Source organism: Schistocerca cancellata, chromosome 8, assembly GCF_023864275.1.
Source record: "Schistocerca cancellata isolate TAMUIC-IGC-003103 chromosome 8, iqSchCanc2.1, whole genome shotgun sequence".
NCBI classification, from domain to species: Eukaryota; Metazoa; Arthropoda; class Insecta; order Orthoptera; family Acrididae; genus Schistocerca; species Schistocerca cancellata.
Window position 1 is genome coordinate 459,439,240 of NC_064633.1, and position 24,038 is coordinate 459,463,277.

At 38.2% G+C, this 24,038-nt stretch overlaps 1 protein-coding gene across 1 annotated transcript; it reads right to left on the reverse strand.

The window, feature by feature from the left end:
• Positions 1-329: 329 nt before the first annotated feature.
• On the reverse strand, positions 330-23,954 carry LOC126094531 (ras-related protein Rab-30). The gene is made up of 6 exons (XM_049908952.1): positions 23,871-23,954; positions 23,553-23,702; positions 23,393-23,476; positions 23,125-23,308; positions 6,254-6,405; positions 330-834 (listed from the first exon to the last, which is right to left on the reverse strand). The coding sequence occupies exons 2-6, from the start codon at positions 23,637-23,639 to the stop codon at positions 724-726; spliced, it is 618 nt and encodes a 205-aa protein (XP_049764909.1). The 5' UTR covers positions 23,640-23,702; positions 23,871-23,954; the 3' UTR covers positions 330-723.
• Positions 23,955-24,038: the final 84 nt, after the last annotated feature.

The window sequence follows — 24,038 nt, forward strand, 5'->3', positions numbered from 1 at the left end:
CACAATTAAATTGTAGCATAAAAACATACAGAAGCTAAATCTGTGAGACAGAAGAGACATAAGGGAAACAAAAGTGTACACAGTTTTTTATAAACTTCAATAAATTGCATGATAGCTGATATCACTCACACACAACTGGTATGCTCTCCTGAACACAAACATGATATCCATGAATATTCCTCTGAACTTCATGGTTTGTTCACAAGAACTTATAAACTGTGACACAGATATTGTCACTGAATAATATTTTATCCAACAGAAAGCATTATGGACGTATCCCAGTATATGCTGCACAGTGCTTTTAAAATATTGTGGAATATGCATAGAAATAACTGTAACAATATTCACTGTAATCATTACGACAACAAACACAGGAACAAGCAACCATAATAAAATGAAGCTTAGGTGGAATAAATTCTATGATACTGTCAAAGCCAGGTTAAAAGAAACCGTGTACAATCATCATCAACAATTATAAATCAACACAGGCGAGAGAGTGCACATGTAGGTAGTGATCACTGTGTGCAGAAGGCTGCTATGCTGCCAATGTAAATAACACTAACAGGAAAAAATTTACTGTTGAGGCAATATGATTACACGATGTGAAAAAATTTTCTTTACAAGCAATATCACCAATTTCAGTGGAATGACTGAGTTCAGTAGATAGGATTGGAAGCATCACTTGAAAAATAAAGCCTTCCATTCAATTTGTGCTGTTGTTCACTAGAGGCGAGAGCAACACCCACCAGTATTGTCTCCAACAGTAGTTGTGCGGCCTTCCAGTGATGGTGCACCACTTCCATCATATCTTGGCAATTCCTTACTCTTTGCTTGCTGAAAGAAAAAACAAAATGTGAACAAAATATTCTGTTACATTTCTAATACTATCAAAGCTTTATTTTAATATCATAAAGAAAATTATAACATTACAAGGAAACAGGATGATCAGCCAACACTAAAATTCAGGAATCAAAATTCTAACTACTGCTAACAGATGCATGTAAAAATGCCAGCAGGACTCCAAGTAAGCAGTTCCAATTGTGGAGCCAGTCCCGGTTACACTCTGTTTCAGCGAGTAACACTGAGTTCGGTGAGCAGCCAAGCCACAGTTATCGACCAGCCAGCATATCAACTACAACTTTTTGTTTTTGGACATTGCATATAAGTTATTTATTGACTCTCTTAGTTTCCACTAGAATCAGAAGTAACAATTTTGTATGGGCTTTGTGTTATTTACATTCCGACTCTTCACAAGTTGAACTGTAAAAACTGTGGCTTAAATAAAGTTTAGATTTTACTGACATTGGTAGTTACATAGCCACCTTGGACGAACTATCAGTTCAGAGCATACATTACAGCAGTTGATGACTGCTGCCACAATTAGGGGTGGGGGGTGGGGGGGAAGGCAGTGGTGAGACAGGATGAAAAAAAAAAAAAAAAAAAAGATAACAATAAATAAAATAGGTTAAGAAGTGGATGGTGCCGGGATGCAAGGATGTGCTGGAGAACAAGCACTCATCCCCAGACTTGAGAAGCTACTATTGGATAGGTGGATCAAAACAGCCTGTGGTGTAGAAAGCACTAAAAAGGAGAGGTCCCCAGGGTGGGATTGACTTTATGAAAACATCCATACAGCTGTGTATGTTGGTGTGGGGTTCCAGGCATCATATCCAACAGCCATTTGACCTGATGGGCCCTTGTTTGTGAATAACTAACAAAAAATAATTTTAGAATTTCAAGCAGTTGATATTTGTGGCATTACAATACCTGCTCCATTCACCACCACTGCCTACCATCATGGTATGAGGGTCTGAGGATGGATAAGAACTGACCGAAACCGGTTACTATCAAAATAAATATTTGTGCCTCGAGACTGTTTGTGTCCATTTTTTAAAGTACAATGTACTTGACTTCAACAACTGCTACAGAGCCTGTGCCATCTGGATTCTCTCCCAAAACCAATATTGCGGAATTGTGCAGGTAGGAGCTCTCCCTACAACACATCCTTCATTCCTGTAGTCCCCTCCTCCTTCCCTTGGCCTCAATCTCAGGTAGCCCTGTCCTCCACCTGCCATCCTCTTCCTTGCTTCCAGTTCACCACTACAAAAGCCTTCTATCTCACCAGTGCACCTGTGGAGTCTTTCCCCCTTCTCTGCTTCTCTCCTCTCTGCCTTCCAGCATAGTGTCCCAGTGCTGCACCTAGCAGTTTACTACCTTGTCCCCATCACATCCCTGCATGCTGCCACAAGCAGCACTAGCATCTTCCCCACACCTACCCTGCTGTCCCTCCCACTCCCCACCTCCTCTGTATCCTCGCTATTCGCCCCAGCCAACAATCAATGCTTCTCTCAGATGCTGTCTCAGTTGTGGACTAGTGTCCGGAGATGACAATGGCTCTGTATTGTGATTGTATGGATGTGTGTGACTTTGTTTTGTCTATGTCTGATGAAGGGTTTAGTCCAATAGTTGAATAATATCTAGCATTATTTTTCATTGTGCCTGTCTGCCTCTCCATGCCTCCTCTATGTGGAGAGTAGCAATCCTTACCATATTGTCGTTATTCCACTTCAGAATTTCAAATGTTTGACTCACTCTAAAAAATTACTGTGTATCTGCACTAAGTGCCTGACACTGTAAAAGTCCAATTGATAATTTGATATTTGTTGACTGCCATTTACGGTCTCATGAAGGTTGCAATAAGGTTGTAATTCTATGCCCTCAAGGATCCATTCTTCATATTTCATGTGAAATATATCTTTTGTCAGTAAGGGCGCAGTGAGCAACAGGTAGGACACAAACTGCACAAACAAATCCAGAGGGCAAGGTGACTGAAGAGATGGCACTTCATTAAAAAGTTGTATTGTGCTACTTAGAAACTATTTCATACAAAAAGTAAATCTAAATTATAACATATTTTCTTTTTATTGCTGTTGACTGGTTTTGATTATCATAACCATCATCTGACCAAAATTATCAACAGAAACTGGTGACCGTCAACAGAAAGAAAAGAAACTGCAATTTGGATTGTTAATTTTTATTCTTATATCACGTAGAAATTGCTCAAGTTCCAGAACATTGCCAAAATTTCTCAAAATTGCTCAAGTTTTGTGCAACCACTAAGTGAACCATATGTTCTGAACTCCCTCCATCATCAGTGCCCTTTTAGGATGGTTGATGGACAATTTATCATTGGCAGATCGAGCAAAATTTTACCATGTGCTGCAGTGTGGTGGCCTATAGCCTTCTGACATACATGGTTAGTAATCGTAACTAATTTGAATATATTAATTTTATGTATTAACATTGCAAGTGGGCGCAAGGCTGACATAGCCGCTGGAATCCAACCTGAGCCAATGAATTAACAGTCAGTGGGCTTGGAATCCCATATATTCTATGTGTAAATCTTTAGAAATCGTTTTACCTTTTCCTATGGCTCACTCAGGCGAAATATTCTACGAAAGCACTTTCATACTAAATTTCTCATTTACTCACTTTTTTATCATCATCTAGTGCCTTTTGACTCTGTTACTTCTACATATATAAACTGAAATGTTTAAATATATTTACATTTTGTAATTAATAGTTCAACATTGTGAGGAATAATAACAAAAAAATAAGTTGGTAGTAGTGGGAACCGAACCCAAGCAGATGAACTGGCAGTAAGTGCATTTGAACACTCAGCCACAGCTCCATTAGGACAACCGCTCATCTAAGCTCCCTCATACTCTATGCTTGCATAATACTTTACACACAATTAAAAAAAACATTGATCTGTTACTGTGCTGGAAGGGATGATGTCATATCAGAGCATGCACAATTGAAAACAGACAGCTGCGCCCCTTCTCTGAGTTGATCACGGGTTTCTAGCTATTGTGGAGAGAATACTACAAAAGATGTGTTTCTCCATTTTATCTGCACACCAGCAAGCATTCAAAGAGAAATTGTGGAATTTTAGTGTGATTTTCAGCTTGCATTCGAAGAGAAATGAGGTCATTTTAGTGCAATTTCCTACTTGCATTCAAAGAGAAATGGCATAATTTTAGTGTAATATTTACAGTGTGCTGCAGCACATTAGCATATAAAACCCAGCTGTCACTGTTGATATCTGGAAACCTTGCAATTGTGGCTTGGTATATACCTGACAGGACTACTTAGACGGCACTGTATTGAACATTAGGTATCACATATTTTTACTACAGCCATGCACATCTGCAATTGTCTTGAAAATGGTTATCTATTGTGTACATGGTTGTGAAGATTTGACCTCTATTTTTACATCTTGGTACAATAATCCAAGGGAATCTATTTGAGATTAATTGGGACCCATTCCGATCAATAACACTCATCTGCTGAGGTTACTCAGAGCTTGGTCTAAATCCTGCACATCTAGCTCAATAGCATTTCATAGGGGCTAGGCAGGATTCAGAACACGTGTCTGGTGCATTGTGCAACCACTCTTATGTATAATGTCTCAGAAGTGTTCCTAAAATCATTCTGGCAGATGTGATGCGTTGTTTTGCTTATGGCAGATGATGTATGCAACAGGGGAACAAATGGATGCACTTGATCACACAACAGCTTCCTGTATCATTCGATGGGCAGAGATGATGACAGGCATTTCAGGATCCCCTTTTGTCCCACTTAAATAATTCCTGCACAAGAATATCTCCATACGAATGGTCCCCTGTTGACAAGCAGGCAGTGCCTGCTATTAGCATGTTGTGTCTACCATTATCTGCGTTTTGGGGATATAATTCTGGCTTTCTTCCACATACACTAACCCTGTGCCCTGTGACAAGCAGAGATATACATGTGGAGCAGTGGCTTCTGTACACCACAGCAAGTTGACAGCTCTGGATGGCACACCTACCTACCAGCTGTTGTCCGGCATTGAACTAACAAGTCATTTGCTGACTGTGGTCCATCTGCTTCCTCTTACCTCTGCTATAACTGACAACATATGTTATCAATGTGTTCTTGCTCACTTTAACTGACTCCAGTTGTGACAGTTTTTCCTGAATCAAGGTACTCGCAGCACACTCACATGAAAAGACCAGAGCCTACATGATCTCGGAAGATAGTGTACCACACACTAGCACCCATGATCAAATGCACTGATCTCGTATGTCTTGCCCATCTTGTGGTTGAATATTTCATTGATGGTCATTACAATCTCTGACATCATCCCAGTCATGTGAGACATTTAACTATTCGATTGACCATGACAACAGGAGCACACATTACCTTTCTCTCTCTCTCTCTCTCTCCTCCTCCTCCTCTCTTCAATACAGTAGCTATCTCCAATTCAACTTAGTTACATTATTCCCCTATTCCAACACAATTGCTATCTCTGATTCAAATGCTTCTGACTATATTTCGACCTGTTCACGCCTCTGGAGATTTTTCTCCATTGGGGATCTACAGAATACAATTAACATATGAAGGAATGAATGCAAAATACTTGTGCGACAGTTGTGATCTTCAATAGCATGTGTTCCAAGAGCCATCATCAGCTACATTCACAAAACATGTAATTATGAAAGATTTTTTTAATTCAATAACAGACGCAATGTTTTAAATATCAGAGGACTGGCATTTTGAACACTATATTGAACACATGGCTCTTGCAATTATTCCAGCCATGAGCAGGGCACACCTGACTTGGTTCCTCATAGGTTAGAAAGCAAAAACACAAAATTTTCCCAAACTATGTTTTATGGACAGGTTCTACGATCGTAAAGTAATGATGTTAATCACGTTCAAAAGCAGCTATGCATCTGACAGACTTCAAACTATTAATTTGTTTATGGTCAGTGTTAATTATTTGCACTTAGATCTTTTTGCTAGTAAATGTGAAGAATTAAGCATGACTTCTGAATCATGCTTATAACTTTTCTTTCCCATTATTTATTGATAGTGTCTCCACAGAGAAAATATGTTAGTCTCAAGTTTTTTTTTTTTAAGTCCCCTCTCATGTAGTCAAATGTGTACAGATAGAAAATTGGCTTAGAATGACAGCAGAAGCAAACCGCATACAATCAAAATGAGATACAGAGGTGTAACAAATTACATAGGTGATTACCTGCAAACTAAGGTCATTAACTAGAATTTCCATAATTTCTTTTCAAATTTGTCTTTCTATCTAAGCCAGTGAAGCCCAGAGACTTCACATAGCTGCATTTCCAGTGTACTGTCTTCTACTACTACAGTTATTACTTGAACATTTTGTTTGTGTGCCAAGGAATTTACTCACCTCTATGAGCTCTGCAGCAATTTCCATAAAAAGCCTTTCAACATTATCAGCCTCTTTGGCAGATGTTTCGAGGTAGTACATGTCGTGACACCGGGCAAATTCTTCTCCTACATGGGTTGGTATTTCCCTGTCTTCACGGTCAGTTTTATTTCCTGCAATAATGTTCATAAGCAACATATTTCAGATACTGAATTGAATGTGTAATGAAATATATTGTGGAACATAAAAGCTCGAGAGAATGGCAACAATGTTTAGGGCACACACTAACACACCAACAAGCAGCCCTGCTTGTGTTAATCAGATAACAAAGTATACGGTTTCACGAGTAACACATTTAGGGAAAAGCAGTAAAGGTAAAAGCACTTACTGTTCAACATATAGTTCTGTAAAGGACATTAATTGAAAAATTCTGTTCTTTTGTAAGATTTACAAGTTAGAAAGAGAATGTTCAATGAGTGAAAAATTGTAAAACGACAACCACAAAACTGTGGTGGGTTGGTCTCTGATTAAAAGATGATGAACTGGCACTAGTAATTTGTGCAGCAATTCTGACAGCATACAAAACCTTAACATCTTTTCAACAATAGTCTCATTGTGACATATGATCAGTGGAAGGTGGTTGCCTGATCACACCGCTGCCCTTCATCAGAGTACTAAGTGCAATCAATTAAAATATGATTTACTGAAACTGGTACACCATAAGAGTGACATCAGTGGTGCCTCCTGCTGTGAGGTCTAACTCTGAGTCAGGGGGCTCTGCCATTCTTAACTGCTTTAATGTAACATGTTTCTATATTTATAACTGGAAGGATGTCTTCAATGGCAGAATTATTAACTTTGTTTGCCACAACTCATGTTGGACGTCATGCCACTACTTCTCCTAGAGACACAAGGTTTCTTCATAACAACAAGGTAGTAAACTGAAGGAGACAGTAAAGTGAGGATACTGTTTTTGTAGCAAGCACCCACTGCTGCTAGCTAGCTCATTTCCATGGACTCCCAGCAGAATGATATATCCTTCCCTTGATTTAACAGCGAATGACATAACATTCTGTGTGGTTTATTCCATTTTGTTTGCTGCATATATTCTTTTGGTCACGCCTGATTCATACCAGCACATGTAGGATCTTACATGAGTTCTGTATCAAAGAATAAGAGATAACTACTAAGCAACCAACATTTTTCACTTGTCTAGACTCCACTGGTATCAATAGCTATAAAGTTTTGGTACTCATACCAAAATGTATAAAAGCCAGGACAGTAACTTGCTCCAATTCTGTGTTAGGACATTCAGGTTTCTCATGGATCATAGAAAGACCTCTCGCTTTTCTGCAATTTTGATTAGCTTGTTCAGTTGACAATAAAACAATAATGTCGAACTGCCAAGACTGAGGCATTAATTGAATGTTTTATGTATGTCACCAAATGAAGAACTTCCAACAAGTGGTTAAGGTGGTTCTCTAACCTTGCGGAAATGGTTGGGTATGGTACTTTCTCAGAAGGCTCCTATTGTTATTCTAATAGCCCCATGGTGGACATTAGGTAATATTGTTGTGCAGAGCCATACAAACTGTAGCCACAGTCCAACTGCAGCCAACCCAAGGTTCTACAGAATAATGATAAGGAGAATCCAGTTGGCTCCCAGGAGCAGCTGTTAAGGCACTACAATATTTTTAGAATTCTTGTCATTAGATCCTTCATGTTTTTCTTATAAAAATGAGGCCAGAAATTTTATTTATTTCTTAAAATTAAATATGGTGGCTGCCAGTCTCAATACAATTTGATTAAAAACATGGTATACACATGTGCCACAATATGACCAACGACATTATGTCTTCAATTGATAAACATTTAGAGTTAACACACTCATTCACCCAGATAAAACTTGGTTTACAACCATAATTCTAATCTTCTGAATGTTGGATACAGTTATAGAGCTGCAATCAAGGAATACAAGATGAGCAAACAACTGAGAAATTACTCGCATACCAAGAGCATCATACAAGTTCCTGGCTGTAGACACTAAACTATCAATTGCTGTTGCAAAAAGGAAACACTTAAGACATTCCTTTGAGTAGTACCAATCTCCTGGATATTTTGGTTTAAGAAAGTATTACTGACTCTAACCTAAAAATATTTTTAAAGAGAAGATTACAGTGCATTGAAAAGACACTCACTCACGCAGTAGTTGTAAAATTTGGTACTGGCAAGTAGTGTCACAACCTTTCAAATGTAAAAAAAATTCTGTTAAGGGTTGCCTTCACAAGAACAGCATCTTATATTGATACCTCTTGGAGCATATCATTATCATGTATACAGTGGTACCTTCAGAAAACACAGTGGAGGTGGCTAGAAGCTTTCTAGACTCAAAGTTCCATACCGACCAACCATTAATTATTTGTTCTAATGTCTTTCTTATATTGCTGGGAGGTGTTATATCAAGATTTCAGGTGTGGTGATCAGCCTTCCACTACCTCTTATGGGCATATCTCCCTTCCCCCCTCATTGAATCCTGTACTCCATTGCACTCCATCTGCTGACAACCTCACAGCATTTAAAAATAAATAAAACATAAAAAATATATATATTGACAAGATTTAATTCAGTCAGTTCACCATTTTACACCATTTGCAAAAAAAAAAAAAAAAAAAAAAAAAAAAAAAAAAAAAATCTATGAGGAGAAGAAGGGAGATTTTGATCATAAGAGATAGTGGAAGGCTAATCACCACACCTGAAATCTTAAGACCATACAATGGCAAAACACATCCACTAAATAGTACTCATCAGGAATGCAGACTGCACATTCCAACACAGGTGGAAATTAGTAGATGGAGTGCAGCTGAACTGGACATCACTGATCACAATGCAGCACCTCCTATCATAAAAATCTACAGTTTTATTCTGATCTTGATGAAATTTTGCATATTTTACCTTCAAGTTAACTGGAAGATCACTGACTATGTAATATTTTGTAATCTAACTTGAAACATTTATTTATGTAAAATATAAAGGGGAAAGGAAATCTCTAAAAGTTCTTGGACGATTTACTTCAAATTTCTACACAATCCCCTCTTGTGTGGACACAGGTTATATACTTTTTAATGTACACAATACACAAATATATCTACAATATATATAAAGGGGAAACACTGTTACCAGACATCTTAAAAAGTACTTGACCAATTTAATTAAAAGTTCTTGGCTGATTTGCTTCACATACATTCAGATGAAACAATGAAGAAAATTGATGAAAAATCAAATGCCTAACAATCAGAATATATTGTGCCAAACTGCCTGTAATTTCTATTGTGAGCATAAATTATAGTGGAGATTGTACCATGAGACATCATTTGATCGCAGAATGAGCAAAAACTTGAAAACTTGACAGAAACGTTACTGCAAACTCGTATTTATTGATTACTTGCCACTGTTAAATACGATATATACCCTAGAAGGTATTTAGTCCTTGTTACACAGTTATTTTTATTATTAAAATCCTAAATGCCACACAACAGATCGAGCAGAACTTGAGATTTTTCGAACTGTGACATAAACTGTTCAAACAGTTCAAGTCATGTGCAAACACAGCCTTGCTTGAACAATATAATACAAATTCTACAAAAACAAAATGAGATACTTATCACAAAATGTAACAACAGCTGGCACAACTAATCATCTTTTCATACAACACATTTTTAGAGTCAAAATACTTCCTGCAGAAAATCAATTTTATTGAAGCGAAACAAATATGTATTTTACAGTTAGATTTTAAGTGCATTATGTATTACCGATGTATTACTTTAATTTGTAATTTAAAAAAGAATCAAAGCATAATGTATGTTGTAATTGTTATTGCCAAACTTTTGGTTTGAAATTGGTGTATATTTACAAACATCAGAGCCAGAAGCCCAGAGCCTGATTCTTATGAATGCCATAGGTGAAGATGTATTGATTTGTCACATTCTGTTGACAACCAGTGATTCAAATAAGCAGTTCCAATGTGGCATACATTAATTATGTGTATAAATAAGGCACAGGGCCAGTCATTTTGTGTGGCAGATATTAAATATACCAGACAATGCTGGGAACTGCAGCTAGTCAGTCAGCTGTTGATAGATTCTGTAGAATTTCTGAAAGTTATTCAATAGTGCACTAAATCATCAGCTAACAATAATGTTAAACAAAAAGGGATCATTCCCCTCTCTCTCTCTCTCTCATCTTTCAATATGGTCCCCAGCAACAACTGGCTAGGTGCTGTCCTTTGATAGCTTTAACCAATAATTTCCCACCAGCAACACTTCATGTCATTTGAATGGTACTGGTATATTACAAAATAGGTGAGGCAGACTACATGTCCAAAGATTCATGGTTCAGCTTTCAGATAATCACATAATTTTTCTCTGTCACTTGTTTCTCATGTCGCAATGATTTTTATATGTGAAAAATGTCTAGTTGCACTTTGGTTAGTAGTCAACATCAATTTGGTAGGTCCCCCTATATCTGACTTGGCATGTCAGTTCAATGGTTGGTGTACTGCAAGGACTACCTTATCTAGTAGAACCATATCTATTAAGGTCCTGTGATATTTAAACCATTCTTCAAGTTGCAGACTTAAAAAAAAAAAAATCACAAAAGAGAGGAGGTAGAGGTGGTTGCTGATGTATAGGTAGCAGATCAGCTTGTCTGATGTAAGAGTTAAAGCAATAGATGGTACACATTGCCGTAACACAAATTTCTTTTAGATTTATTTAAATGGCAGTCTGAGGAAAACACTGTGACATATAAAACAAGTGATGGAGAAAAATTATATGATTATCTGAAAGCTGAACCATGAATCTTTGGACATGTAGTCTGCTTCTGATTCACTGGGCAATGCCTATTTCCTAATATACCAGTACCATTCAAATGGCATGACATGTTGCTGGTGGGAATTATTGATTAAAGTGATCAAAGGACAGCATCTTGCCACTTGTTGTTGGGAAAATTATTGAAAGATGAGAATAGGGGAGTGATCCCTTTTTGTTTAACTTTATTGTTAGCTGATGATTTGGAGCACTGCTGAATAACTTTAAGAAATCCTGTGAATTTATCAACAGGTGAGTCCCTCTTGACATGAGACCTGACTGCAGTACTGGAATTAGGCGTGCTAAAGGTGCCATTTTGTCTCTCTGTAGTTTTATACAGGAAGTCATATGTGATGGGAACTATGTTCTAATATATAAATTGGCAAACACTTCATCATTATGGGCTGTTCGTGACTGTTTAGGCTAGAATCAAATCTCTAACAAGACACTGATTTTATTCACAATTGCTTAGTTTTCAATTTGAGTCCAATGTATCTTGGAAACTACAGGTAGGAATATCAACAATTTAGAAAAGAGTAGATTGCTACTTACCGTAAAGAAGACATGTTAAGTTGCAGAAAGGCACAATGAAAATACACTTACACAAAGCTTTTGGCCACTGCCTTCATCAGTAAAAGAGAAACACATACAATTCATTGCACACAAGCATGAACTCCTTATGCGCACACGAACGCCAACTCTGACAGCTCGGGCCTGAATGCAACTATCATGTGAGATAGAAGCAGCAATCTGGAGGGGTTGGGGGGACGAGAGAGCTGTCTGGAGGAGTGTGCAGGGACTAGAAAGCTAACAGGTGCAGTGTTAGGAGGTTGTGGGGCAGAGAGGTGGGGAAAAAAAGGAGTAAAAAAGGAGACGAGCAGGGAGGAAAGCTGGTGGGTGCATTGGCAGAGAGTGGTACACAAAGAGGTTGGGAGATGAGAACGGGAAGGAGAACAGAGAAGGTGGAAACTGTTGGGTGGATGGTGTGGGGACAGTATATTACTGTAGGTTGAGGCCAGGATAATTCTGGGAGTGGAGAATGTGTTGTGATGATAACTCACATCTCTGCAGTTCAGAAAAGCCAGAGGTGGAGGGGAGGATTCAGATGGCTCAGGTTGTGAAGCAGCCACTAAAATCAAGCATGTTATGTTCAGCTGCATGTTGTGCCACAGGGTGGTCTACCTTACTCTTGTCATAGTTCGAATGGCATCCTGGTGCACAGCTGGTTGGTAGTCACACCAAAATAAAAAGTTGTTCAATGATTGCAGCAGGGCTGGTAAATGACATGGCTGCTTTCACAGGTGGCCCAGCCCCTGATCGGGTAGGATAAACCTGTGACAGGAATGGAATAGGAAGTGCTGGGTGGGTGGATTGGATAGGTCTTGGACCTGGGTCTTCCACAGGGATATGATTTTTCTGGCAAGGGGCTGGGATTGGGAATGGCATATGTGGACAATGATGTTGTGGAGGTTGGGTGGGTGGTGCAACAGTACTTTAGGAGGGGTGGGAAGGATCTTGGGTAGCATGTCCCTCATTTCAGGGCATGATGATAGGTAATCAAAGCTCTGGCAAAGTATGTGGTTCAGCTGTTCTAGTACAGGTACTGGGTGATGAAGGGGGCAACCCTTTTGTGGCTAACTCTTGACACTGGTGGAAGAATATGGGGTGTGAGGGAAATCTATTTGCAAACTAGGCATGCTGGGTTGAAGAGGACCAGATGAAGTGGATGAATTCAAAAAATTACATAAGTAATGTAAAATTATGTCCGAAAAATTTCGCAAAAATATACCCAAATACGTGTGAAAATTCACAAAAAGGATAAAATGGGTGCAAAAGGGGGAAACATCATGAAATCTGAGGGAGAACAGGTTGGCACAGGATGGTGCCACTAATTCCACCTCATTCAGCCACATCTGCCATCCCTCTTCTTCACACTTATTCACCCTTAGACCTGCTACCTGCAGTAATATCTGGTAAGTCTGAGGGTGAATAAGTGTGAAGAAGAGGGGCAGCAGATGTGGCTGGATAAGGTGGAATTAGTGGCACCATCCTATGCCAACCTATTCATGGGCCACCTCGAGGAATCCTTTCTAAAAGCCCAGAATCCTAAGCTCCTCACCTAGTTCAGATTCACTGATGACAGCTTTGCTATCTGGATCGAAGGTGAGGACACCCTATTCACATTCCTCCAGAACCTCAACAACTTCCACATTTGCTTCATCCAGTTCTACTCAACCAAACAAGCCACCTTCCTGGATGTTGACCTCCACCTCAAAGATGGCTATATTAGTACCTCTGTCCATATCAAACCTACTAACCACCAGCAATACCTCCACTTCGACAGCTGCCACCCGTTCCATACAAAGAAGTCCCTTCCATACAGCCTAGCCACTCATAGTCATCGCATCTGCTGTAACGACAAGTCCCTCTCGAAATATACCGAGGGTCTCACTGAAGCTTTCACTGATCATAATTATCCTCCCAACCCTGTACAAAATCAAGTATCCTGTGCTATATCTCTCCAGTCTCCCACCATCTCCCAAAGTCCCACTGTCCGGCCACAGAGGAGCATTCCCGTCATGACTCAGTACCACCCAGGACTGAAGCAACTGAATTACATTCTCCACCAAGGTTTTGATTACCTCTTTTTGTGCCCTGAAATTAGAAATGTCCTGCCCACTATCCTTCTCACCCCTCCCACAGTGGTACTCCTTTGTCCACCTACACAGTAAATTCGTCCGTTCTTACACAACCCCTGCTCCCAATCCCTTACCTCATGGCTCGTACCCCTGTAATAGACCTAAATGCAAGACCTGTCCCATACATCCTCCCACCACCGCCTACTCCAGTCTGGTCGCTAACATCACCTATCCCATCAAAGGCAGGACTACCTGTGAAACCAATCAAGTGATCTACAAGCTAATCTGCAACCACTGTGCTGCATTCTATGTAGGCATAACAACCAACATGCTATCTGTCCACATGAATGGCCACCGACAAACTGTGGCCAAGAAACAGGTGGACCACCCTGTTGCTGAACATGCTACCTAACATGATATCCTTCATTTTAATGATTGCTTCACAACCTGTGCCATATGGATCCTTCCCACTAACACCAGCTTTTCTGAATTGTGCAGATAGGAACTGTCCCTGCAATGTATGCTACGTTCCTGTAACTCTCCTGGCCTCTCCTCACCCATTCAGCCCCTTCCCTGTTCCCATTCCAGCACTACACAGCCATCATTTCACCAACACACCCAGTATTTTTATTTCTCTCCTTTTCTGGTACTCCCACCCCACCTCTCCTGAGCAGTCCGTCTAACCGGCAGCACTTCACTGTCCACCAGCCCCACCATACTACCCCTCTCCCTCACCACCCCAGCCTCCTCTTACCCCCACCCAGTTGCCACTCCATCATGCACTGGTGCTGCTGCTCACAGTGTGGTTTCAGTTGCCTGAGACTGCAGGCGTATGTGCGAGTTATGTTTGCGTGAGTGAGTGAGAGTGAGTGTGTGTGTGTGTGTGTGTGTGTGTGTGTGTGTGTGCGTGTGTGTGTGTCATCTATTGTTGACAAAGGCCTTGATGGCCGAAAGCTTTGATTGTGAGAGTCTTTTTGTTGTGCCTATCTGTGATTCAGCATCTCCACTATATGGTGAGTAGCAACATTCCTTTTCATAATATTGGTACATAATTTAATATATTTCTAATTATGATACACTTCCTCCAAATGATGTTTCATACCAAACAATGTAGTTATTGTACAGTAATTGTCAAGCATTTCAATAGCATGTTTGAATGAACAAAAATGGTAGATGTTTACTCTGTCTGGACTTGTTCTGATAATCTGCATTGAATCAAGCCATAAATTTCCATCTACCCTTACCTGAATATCTCAGCTGAAATGGTTTTCCTTTGAATTTCTAAATGCTTCATATTTCCTAAATTTTGTTGTTTCTGTCAGTTACAAAAGGAAAATTTGAGAAAAATAACCTTTTTCATTTCATTTGAACTTAATAAGACTTATTGGGCAGTTCGATGGTGTCATACAAGGGAACCAAAGCAACTTAAACTATTCTAAAAACTTGGACTCCACTCAACAAGCAATATGTCAGATTGAAATAAGTAAATTTTGCAGTTTTTTTTTAAGTTGATGTTCGCATTTTGACAACTCGTTTCTGATGTATTATGTTCATATTTAATTTTTATGTAATATTTGGATTGAGACAGAAGCAAAGTTTGATATACAGTTGTTTTCCCTGTAAACTTCTTTGTTACCCTGCACTTTTAATGGCCTGTCAGTTAAAATGGTCACATCTAGAGGTCTGTGCAGTATTAACTACTTTACGAACAACAGCTTGTGCCAATGCGGATACTAACAATAATAATTATATTGTGGTTAAAAAGTACAGGTGAGTGTCAGTATTATAATTTTTGTCTATTCTCATTAAATGTGACTGATTATTATTATCATCATTATTACTGTTGTTTTGTCACTATTATTATTACCCAACTGGGATAGGGTGCCTCTATAATGGTTTGAATGCACAGTGCTGTAGTGATTTGAGAATTTCAGTGTAAATTCTAGAACCACTCAGCCTACTACCATATTGAACACACGATATTCTAGAAACGAATGTGGGATGGTAAAATCCTACCTACTGCATGTCACATGTTTGTGTGTGCAGGTTCAAAATCAGCAACAAATTTAGAGAATTCCTAGTGTGGGAAAGTATCCGACAAATGTTAATATCCCATTATAGCCCGTCATCAAATCCATATGAATGGGTAATGAAGGAAATTGGGAAATCATGTCTTATATACTGCCATGAAAAACATACTTCGTGGGAAATGAAAATTAAGGACTTTGAACTTATCCTAAATGAATTACCCCATTTATCGACTGGGTTGACACCTTTAGATGTTATAGGCAAACATTTTGTAGGAGAACCTTTAATTAAGTATTTTAATTGGCATGAACAACATAATGTCAATTACGAAGTAAATCAGGAAATAATTTCTAAAAATTTGATTCAAAAGGTGCAACAAAGAAGAAGCAAGCATAATGAAAAGGCTGTGGAACCTCAGTACCTGGTTCTCATAAAACAACATCTTGGTAGCTCGACTCTAAAGAAAGAGACTCATAAGTTTTTTCAAAAATATGAGGGACCATACTGGGTACAAACGGTGGTCCATCCTAAGACGTTTTTTTTAGTAGAAGATCCCACAACTGGATTAGAAAAGGGGAAATACAAAGTAAAGGATGTAAAATTGTATATCCCACAGGGATGTTAACATTCCTGAGTTAATCAGCGGAGTGACGACCGTCGGATCCTGAGTTGTTTTCGGTGTTTCTTCCAAAATAGTTTTCCTGCACCAAATTCCTTTAAAATATAAAACTATCCTATAATCTTATGGCTTTTTAAAAAAAAAAAAAAAAAAAAAAAAAAAAAAAAAAAAAAAAAAAAAGAATAATATGACCATAAAATAGAGGAGGAAAAAAAAAAGCGATGTCTAGACAAAATAAATTGAATAGAGTATTATTTTTGTGGAAGATATAATATGATGTGACTAACTGAACAATTGTTATACCAAAGTGTATAGCTCTTCTATTTTGTATAGAGTATTTTATACCTTTTATGAGATGTGATATAGATGGGAGGGTTTGTAGAAATTTTGAAAGGGGTGGGTATGGTAGCTAAAAGTTTGATTTACAAGAAAAGATAAATCATGACTAACACAAAACACACATCACACCTTTAAAAAAACCCTCACAAACAAGTGTGCCTGATTCTTCTTCGTTCGCCATTTCCATAGGGTTGCTAGGATTTCCTTAGGGGACCTCAAAGGGTAAAGGTGGGACAAGTCAATTCTGTAGGAGACAATTTAACACCAAACCTCCTCTGGTCTCTCACTCAAGTACCTGAGGGGTAGGGATCCTAGGGAAGGGGGGTGGGGGGGGTGGGGGGTGGAGAGGGTTTCCTATCTTTGGGGCTATCTTCTTTCTCTTCTTTGATCCTAGCAAGCACTTTTTTTCCCTTTCTTACTTCTCATCTTGAGGACCTGTCTATCTTTTCCTTCTTTCCATATTCATAAACTTCTATCGCTAAAGTCCTTCCTCATTTCCGTGGTTACCAATAAACTACATATTATTTTTAGCTAAGAAGGCCGAAGAAACAGACTACATGAACACACATCCACAAATACACGCTTCTCCACAAACATTAAATTACATAAGACAAAGCCTGTCACGATGTGAGAACCACCAGGTGTTGTAGGAGAAAAGGTGTGTACACAGGGAATTATGCGCACATATATAGGGAGTTATGACGGCTCATATCAAATATACATAAGAAGAGTTGCACTTAAATAATAAACAACTATAAAGTAGTAATGAGTAATGGATGAAATTGAAAGAGGCGTGAGCAAATAAAGAAAATGAAAGTAGGAGTAGAATTAGTCAGGCTGATCATTAAGCAACATCAGTGCAATAAAAACTCTGATGAATTGAAGGATAGTGGGACATAAGTAGTATATATAGACATAACATCCATTGAAAGTATAGAAGCTGATAAGTAGAGGAGGACTCTAGGGAGTGAATGTATATTAAAGAATAAATGCGAAGTTTAAAATAGATTTATAGCTTTACAAGAAGATACTTAATTATGGTATACATAGAAATGTATATTAGGGTAATGAACCGTAAGCCTACTCAGAAAGGAGAAGGGGGGCGTACCTGGCATTCACTAAGCATAAAGGGCAGATGTACCTATGTGGAGATAGGATGATCTGTGGCCTAAAAAATAGAAATGTTTTGTAATGGGCGTACCTGCCAGAATGTAAAGGGGAAGTGCTCAGGTCAACCCACAAGCAAGGAATAGGTGCTGATCCTAGGAGAAGGGGACAGTATTGTGACAAAAGTCACAAATTTTACAGGACTTATTTTGGAAAGTGTAAAATCTATGAATGATTAGCATTATTATGTTTTGTGGAAGTAAATGAGTGTCAAAAGAACACTTTCACTTCGCCCCGAGTTCCTCCAAGCTACAAATAATGAAAATAGTACATACTAGGAAAAAAGTAGTACAAGAATATAAAAAAGATTACTCATGTGCCCTAAACACCTGAAGTTTGCAATTGAAAAAGAGTCCTCACAATAACTAAATATCAGTAAAGCTGACTAAAACAACAAATAAACGCTCATGTCTTAATAACAAAGTAACATAAGAAAGGACAGAGAAAAAATAAGTGGAAGATTGTGCAAGAAAGGACAGAGAATTGTTACTCAAAGGGAAGATATGTCTCTAAACATATGTAAGAAATGTTATTATGAGCGATATTATGTGAATAATGATTATATATAAAATATCGCATTTTGGTCAAGATATGAGATGTTATTATGAGTGATATAATATGAATAATGATTATGTATAAAATATCACGTGTTTGGTCTGAGGAGAGGGGATATGTAGTGATTTGATAATTTCTGTGTATATTCTAGAACTGCTCAGCCTTCCACCATCTCGAACACACGATATTCTAGATGTGAGTGTGGGATTGTAAAATCCTACCTACTAAACGTCACATGTTTGTGTGTGCAGGTTTAAAATCAGTCCGGGAAGAAAGTAGATGCGGCAGTCAAATGGCACTGACAAGTACCTGTCGGGCACTCCATAGAAGTGTTAGTGAGTGTGTATGGAAGAACCATGGAATCTATAGGCAGCTTTGTGCTTATTGTGTCACTCACTATTGTTATGTGAAACAAGAACAGTTGAAAAAGTACTCATATAGAGACTCTTGACTCAACCTTGCTAGAGGCAAGATATTATTTCAATCTCCTTTTCTGAAAGTCATGGTGTCTAAGCAGACTTTCTTTCGAATGTAAATCCATTTGTTTCTAACATATGACTATAAGAGAGACTTACTTGAAAGTAAGAATTTTTATTGTGCTTGAAAGTCAAATACATCGTTGATTGACGAAAGGTAAAGTTTGCATGGCTACTTAGTACCCTTGTAAATATAGGCTTGAAAGTTCCTGGAGCTAGCATTATTCAATGGAGAAGTCAAGAGAGTTTCCAGCAGCTGGCTATCCAGTAAAGATGAGTGTCTGCAAACCCCAAGTAAGTCATCTTGTAAAGAAGTGGAATGTGGTTTGGGGAAATAAAATCAGTATAACCCAGACCCACACTCACACTTTAAGTCGTCAAAACGTTAGAGTGCCCTGTAGAGGATAGATGAGTGACGGACACCCAAGATGTTGACATGCCCTTCTTATTGGTTCTCTGCAACTTTTACATGTGATCCTGCTTCCACCTTACCAGCAGTTGCCTTACATCTGAGCCAATCTTGTTTCATTTGCAATAACAGAGGTCATTAATGCAATTACCGAAAACTGCCACAATGTGACATGAAGGCTGTCCTAGGACCTCCATCCTTAGGAACCACTGCTTCATAGTCCGACCCCTGTGTGTGAACCTTATAGAACACAAAATCAAGGAATTTATCGCAGTTTCTCTTAAATACATAAACACATACACAATGCAATGCCTTAATACAATGATAAGTGTAGCATGTGTAATATTGTGGTGGATTAATGTACATTTGATAAACCAACTAGATGAGTAACGTTTAATACTACGCAAGATGTGATGGGAATTTATAACATTAATTCAAAGTACTGCAGAAAATTTCAAAAAATCTGTTTCATTAATTATGACAAAAATTTGTTAACTTACAAAATGTATCAGGAATAAGATAGGCTATGTTATTTTAAAATATGGTAATGATGGACAATTACGTTCTTCGTCAACAGAATGTTAATTATGATGTTTGAATTTGGCAGACAAAAATTCATGCCACGCACAAGCCTACTGTCAGAATTCCAATATAATGCCCAGGTTAAAGTGGTTGCAAAAATGTTTAATCTGCAGGTGATGATAAAAGACGTCCAGATAAGAATCCATGTACAGAACATGCAGATACCTATTTCATTTCTCTTATCTGTCCAGATTTTTAGTCATGTCCATTCGTCAACAGTCTCGTGTATCGAAGTTCTTGTACTAGATTTTGAGCCCCACCACCAATGCAATGTGCTCTTCAACCCAAAGTCCTGAATTCAGCCTGTTTTTGTACAAACACACTGATAGCACAATTTCACATATAAGGTCATCATTGCCTATCTCAGTACTGACTGGTGTTGGGTCTGTGACAATGATTCAATTTAACCTACTTGTGCCAGATGTCAGCTTTGACCTATGACGGCATGGCATGGCATGTGGTATCATCACATGTGCATGAGGTAGGGATGAAACAGAACACAAGTAATAATTATTTTGTTTCCTATTATATAATTTTCTTGCTATGTGAGTAGTGACAAGTGACTGATGTTAGCATACCGTAGGTGTAGGTTAGGTTGAAAGGTGACAGTTTGGTTATGAGTTATGAAAGCAATAGAATGAGAATAAGAGATCTTAACTGCGGTGAAGTACTGATGTTTAATGCAGACAGAGGTCTAGCACTGGTTAAAAGGCATCACTTTGGTTGTGAGTTGGTGACACCAATGAATGTGATGGTCATTAAAAATAAAGGTAGAATTCTGGTCACAGTCTGAATTTTACACATACTAGATTTTGAAGAGTGATTTATGTATGCCACTTTGATGCTGCTGTAGGTCGAAGCATACAAGTGGTCATACTAAACAGGTTTCTATGGCCAATACTTGCATCCTTAATGATTTTTGATTAAGCTGTGGTTTGAGGTACATTTCTTTGCTTAAGAGGTGGTAGACAGAGAATGCTGGAGAAATATGAAAAAAGTATTTTTCCAGTGTGCTTAGCTGTGCTGAGTGCAGTAGACCTCTGTGTAATGATATTCTATGATTATTGATTGGAAATGACATTTTGTGTGTAGCCTATATGTAAATGTCCCTAAATAATTTTTCCATGCCATTTCACTGTACTAAACAATAAATCCAACAGGTTATGGGCCCTACACTGAATTAAAGTGAAATAATAAATTTCATGGTGATGTGTTTTTTGGGCAAAAGTGTGCGGAAGTGCGTATAACGTTGCACTGTGTGTATGGTGAATAAAAGTGACTGTTGATATGAGTACAACACAGACACTGCAAATAGGGCAGTTTGTAGGTTGTGAGAATTATGCAACTTTCAAATTTTCTGAGTGCAAAAACATGGATGAATATATTAATAAAATAATTTCAATCTCAAATCATCTGAGGAATATTGGCTTTGAAATTGCATAAGAATGGATTGGCACTTTATTGTTAGCTGGACTATCATAGAAATATTCACCTTTGATTATGAGTCTGGAAAGTTTGGGAATACTCATTACAGTGGACAGCTTGAGGGTAAAGAGTCTATAGGACGTAAAAAATGAACCAGATTCTTATGATCGCTAGATAGAAACAGTGTCAGCTTTATACTCTAAATAGAACAAGAACTAGTCAATGAAATGTTCCAGATGCTAGAAGATTGGACTTTTTCATCACAGTATAATGAAAGATTGAGTATCAATGAAAAGAAGCATGTTAATTTTAGTAGACCTGAGAGGAAAACTATTAAGGCACTTTCTGTTCTTTATTCTTTTATTGAAACAAGTGAGGAGAATCATGCAGAATAGCTTCTAGATTCAGGAGCATCTGTACATATTACTAAAGCTCCATCAGTTTTGTATGATGTTCACTCAATGATTGACAATGGAATTTCCACAGTTGATGTGTCTAAGTTAAAATGTGAACTTCCAGGAATGGAGAAAAACAAATTGTTCCTGCTCGTGATGTACATTAAGAACTAATTTGCTGTTGGTAAGCAAAATAGTAAAGAAAAGGAGCAAGGTTATCTTTGGGATAGAGGGAGCTAAAATAATTGACTCTTGTGGCGATATTGTAGCTACTGCAACTAAGGTAAAAGGTATTTACAAATTAAACACAGTTCAAGATATTGCTGTAACTAGAAATCACCCTGTTTATGCTGCAAAAGTTTTCTTGTGGCATTGGAGACTTGGACATTGAACAGACAAAATATGGCCTTATTGAAAAATATGGCAACTGGGATGGAAAATGATGGAAAGAATAATGTGCAATGGGAGGTGTGTTTTTCAGGGAAGCAGGCGAGACTGTCATTTAAACCAAGTCAAAGCAGATCTGTGGAAGTTTTGCAACTCATTCATATAGGTCTCTGTGGACCTATGGAGAATAAATATTTAGGAGGAAGCTACTATTTCCTGACATTCGTGGATGATTTTTCTAGATACATTCATGTTTACTTTGTTAGTAACAAGGATCAAGCGAGTGATATATCTGCTATTTATTGCAAAATGGTCGAAAGACAAATGGGGAACAAAATTAAAATTTTTAGATCAGACAATGGATCAGAATATGTAAATAGAAAACTTAAGAAACAGTTGAATGAAATGGGTACCAGGCATTAGACTACCATTCGCTATAGTCCCTATTAGAATGGAGTTGCAGAATGTGCCAACAGAACCATTATAGAGAAGGCAAGATGTATGTTAAGCGATATGCTGAGCTACCTAAGTGCTTTTTGACAGAGGCCATGTCAACTGTGGTCTATTTAATTAACAGATCACCTACCAAAGCTGTGAAAAAACATGATTGCCTTATGAAGTATGGGCTGGGAAGTGTTCATGTGTTAATAAAATATAAATTATATCTTGTCCCTAAACATTTTTTCCACATCATTTCGCTGTGCTAAACAAAGAATTCAACAGAGATAAGTAGAAAACATTGTTCATATTTGTTTCGAGGCTTACTTGTTTTTGTACTTCCTTGACACAGCTACTCTTTTCATCCAGATACAGTTTGACAATACTAAGGTCCATACCATGCTATATAAGCAAAGAAGTTCCTTGACACACTTTTTCAAAATACAACACAGATGTTTTGTCTACGCATCTTCACTCATAAGGGGCAGACATTGAAAATATCACATGAATAATAATAATAATAATCTGTTGGCTGGACCTTTTCTCTTAACGTGATCTAGTGACTTACCTACTAGCACCCTTAAGACTTTACTGCTTGCGTACTCTTCGATTTCACGCAACCAGTCTGGAAGGCAATCAAATGTTGGTTGACAGCTTATATCATAGACCAGTATAAGGGCATGAGCTGAACGGTAATAGCTTTGTGTTATAGAACGGAATCTTTCCTGACCAGCTGTATCCCAAATCTGGAGCTAAAAGAGAAAGGTATATTACGTAGATTTAGAAACTCTTTATTCTGCCTTACTATTGAACCAAGGTCCCTTCTCTAAACGTACCTTAACCTTCTCATTATCGACTTCCACTGTTTTAATCATAAAATCGACTCCTATTGTAGCGCCTTGGCCAGGTGGAAACAAACCCTGAAACGTCAACACCAAAATATACAACATGAAAACTACTACATGACGTGTATTGCCAGTGCATCATATGAAATACCTGTGTAAAGCGTCTAACGAGGCAAGTTTTCCCAACGCCCGCGTTTCCAACGAGGACAACTTTGAACAAAAACTTGTAATCCTCCATTTAAATTCAATAAGGCAATTTAGAACTTGGTAATCCATCAAATCCATGTAGAACAACTCACACCTGCGAATTATTAAACGTATACAATTAATGAGGCTACGCAAAGCATCAATAGTTCAACGTTTTGCAACTGGTAGCCGAATTTATAGCTACTTTAACGTTCTTCAATGCATATCATTTGAAAATTATAACTCATATAAGGTAAATTAAGAATGATACAGTGATATTTACAAGTTCTCATTTCGTCATAAGCAGAAAACATATCCAGGGACGTCCTCTGGGAACAAGTTTGGAAACTACTAGTTTCCATTGGCGTAACATCTTAACCAATCACGACGGTTGTATGTCAGGTGGGTTTCTCATGTAAGAGCGAGTATTATTGGTTGTCGCTCTTCCTTG